Source organism: Rattus rattus, chromosome 12 (assembly GCF_011064425.1).
Source record: "Rattus rattus isolate New Zealand chromosome 12, Rrattus_CSIRO_v1, whole genome shotgun sequence".
NCBI classification, from domain to species: domain Eukaryota; kingdom Metazoa; phylum Chordata; class Mammalia; order Rodentia; family Muridae; genus Rattus; species Rattus rattus.
The window spans coordinates 78,229,396-78,231,328 of record NC_046165.1 but is presented as its reverse complement, the minus strand read 5'-3'; the positions used below and the strand labels follow the sequence as shown (position 1 = coordinate 78,231,328).

At 45.7% G+C, this 1,933-nt stretch overlaps 1 protein-coding gene across 2 annotated transcripts; it reads right to left on the bottom strand.

Moving 5' to 3' along the window:
* Nucleotides 1-607: 607 nt before the first annotated feature.
* On the bottom strand, nucleotides 608-1,090 carry LOC116913562 (40S ribosomal protein S19-like). Of its 2 annotated transcripts, XM_032917774.1 has the most exons (2): nucleotides 849-1,083; nucleotides 608-720 (listed from the first exon to the last, which is right to left on the bottom strand). In XM_032917774.1, the coding sequence occupies exons 1-2, from the start codon at nucleotides 1,063-1,065 to the stop codon at nucleotides 608-610; spliced, it is 330 nt and encodes a 109-aa protein (XP_032773665.1). In that variant the 5' UTR covers nucleotides 1,066-1,083. The 2 variants fall into 2 exon arrangements, with proteins under 2 accessions (XP_032773665.1, XP_032773664.1); XM_032917773.1 differs by having other exon boundaries at nucleotides 628-1,090.
* Between the last annotated feature and the right edge of the window lie 843 nt (nucleotides 1,091-1,933).

Here is a 1,933-nt window from a genome sequence, read left to right as displayed (position 1 = left end):
AGAGGTCTTACAATGGGTTTTCTTTGTATACTCTTTGAATGAACTTAATCAACACTTCCTGTTTTATATGCAAACATTCCTCTCAGTGCCTCAGTGTGCACAGCGTGGACAGAGGCTTTAGCTTTACAACAAGGGATACTCACAGAAGCTCAAGGCTATGCTTTTTTCTTGCACTCAAGAGAGTCATTCATGGGTAATGGATCTTCTCACAATATCAACAACTTCCGCTTTAAAAGCATATATTCTTAGTACTTAGGAACACATTCACACCTAGTTGATTATAAAAAGAAGCATGCTGTAGAGTTTTAAAAAGCAGGGAGTTTGGGAGCCTGTAATTTTTTTTTAATTTAAATACACATGAGACTGAAGCGGTAAATCGCTAATCTACTCTAAACTTCCCAAAGGTATGTGTGGCTCCTCTCCACATGCCCAAATGTTTTAGATTTCTGAAAGAAAGACACATGTGTGCATGCACATGAGCGTGCGCGCATGCATGCACGCGCTCGCTCGCGCGCGCGCGCGCGCGCACACACACACACACACAAAGTGCACACATAAAGCCTTATTTATTTTTATTTTTATTTTTTTTAATGAATGAGGCAATTTATTAACCCAGCATCCTTTGTTTCAGTGCTTCTTGTTGGCAGCGGCCACCTGTCCGGCGATCCTGTCTAGATCTCTCTGTCCCCGCGGTTTTAACTTGCGGCCCCGATCTTGGTCCTTTTCCACCATTTTCAGCCCCTCCAGGGCTTGGAGGACCCGGCGGGCCACACTCTTAGAGCCTCTGCTGAAGTGGCTGGGCCTGACACCGTTTCTCTGCCGTCCTCTGTAGATCTTGGTCATGGAACCAACCCCCGCACCACCACGGAGGTACGGGTGCCGTGCTGTGGAAGCAGCTCGTGTGTGGAACCAGTTCTCATCATATGGGGCAAGCTCTTTATGTTTGGCCAGCTTGACTGTGTCCACCCATTCGGGGACTTTCAGCTTCCCAGACTTTTTGAGGAAGGCTGCCAGAGCTCTGACGAACTCCTGCTGGTTAACGTCTTTTACAGTAACTCCAGGCATTGTGCGGCCTCTGTGCTGCCAGTCAGGGGAAAGTAGAGCCTTATTTTTAATATGCTTTAAACAGTGCAGTGGTTGGGTATTTCCAAACCTTCCCATGGCAAGCACACACTCCCCTTTGATATTCCAGAATTATTATTTTCTAAAATCTATTGTCCATCTCCAGGCCCAATTGGAGGAGTGGCCTCTGGGGTCACTCTACCCCGATTCTTATATATTGTATGTTTATACATTGTATTCTTTTTTATTTATTCATTTATTATATATAAGTACACTGTAGCTGTCTTCAGACACACCAGAAGAGGGCATCGGATCTCATTACAGATGGTTGTGAGCCACCATGTGGTTGCTGGGAATTGAACTCAGGACCTCTGGAAGAGCAGTCGGGTGCTCTTAACCACTGAGCCACCTCTCCAGCCCTATATATTGTATTCTTATATATTTTATCCTTATACATTGAATGCTCTGAGGAGATACCATGACCAAGGCAACTCTTATAAGGACAACATTTAATTGGGGCTGGCTTACAGGTTCAGAGGTTCAGTCCATATTCATCAAGGCAGGAACATGGCAGCATCCAGGCAGGCATAGTGCAGGAGGAGCTGAGAGTTCTACATCTTCATCTGAAGGCAGCTAGAAGACTGGTTCCTACATGGTTAGGAGGAGGGTCTTAAAGCCATGTCCACAGGGACCCATCTACTCCAACAGGGCCACCTCTTATTAGTGCCACTCCCTGGGCCAAGCAAATACAAACCATCGAATTCCACTCCCTGGCCCCATAGGCTTGTTCAAACACATGGGTCTATGGTGGTCATACCCAGCCATAGGATATTAAAAAAAATACATTTAGTCCAACTTCCAAAGTCCACAT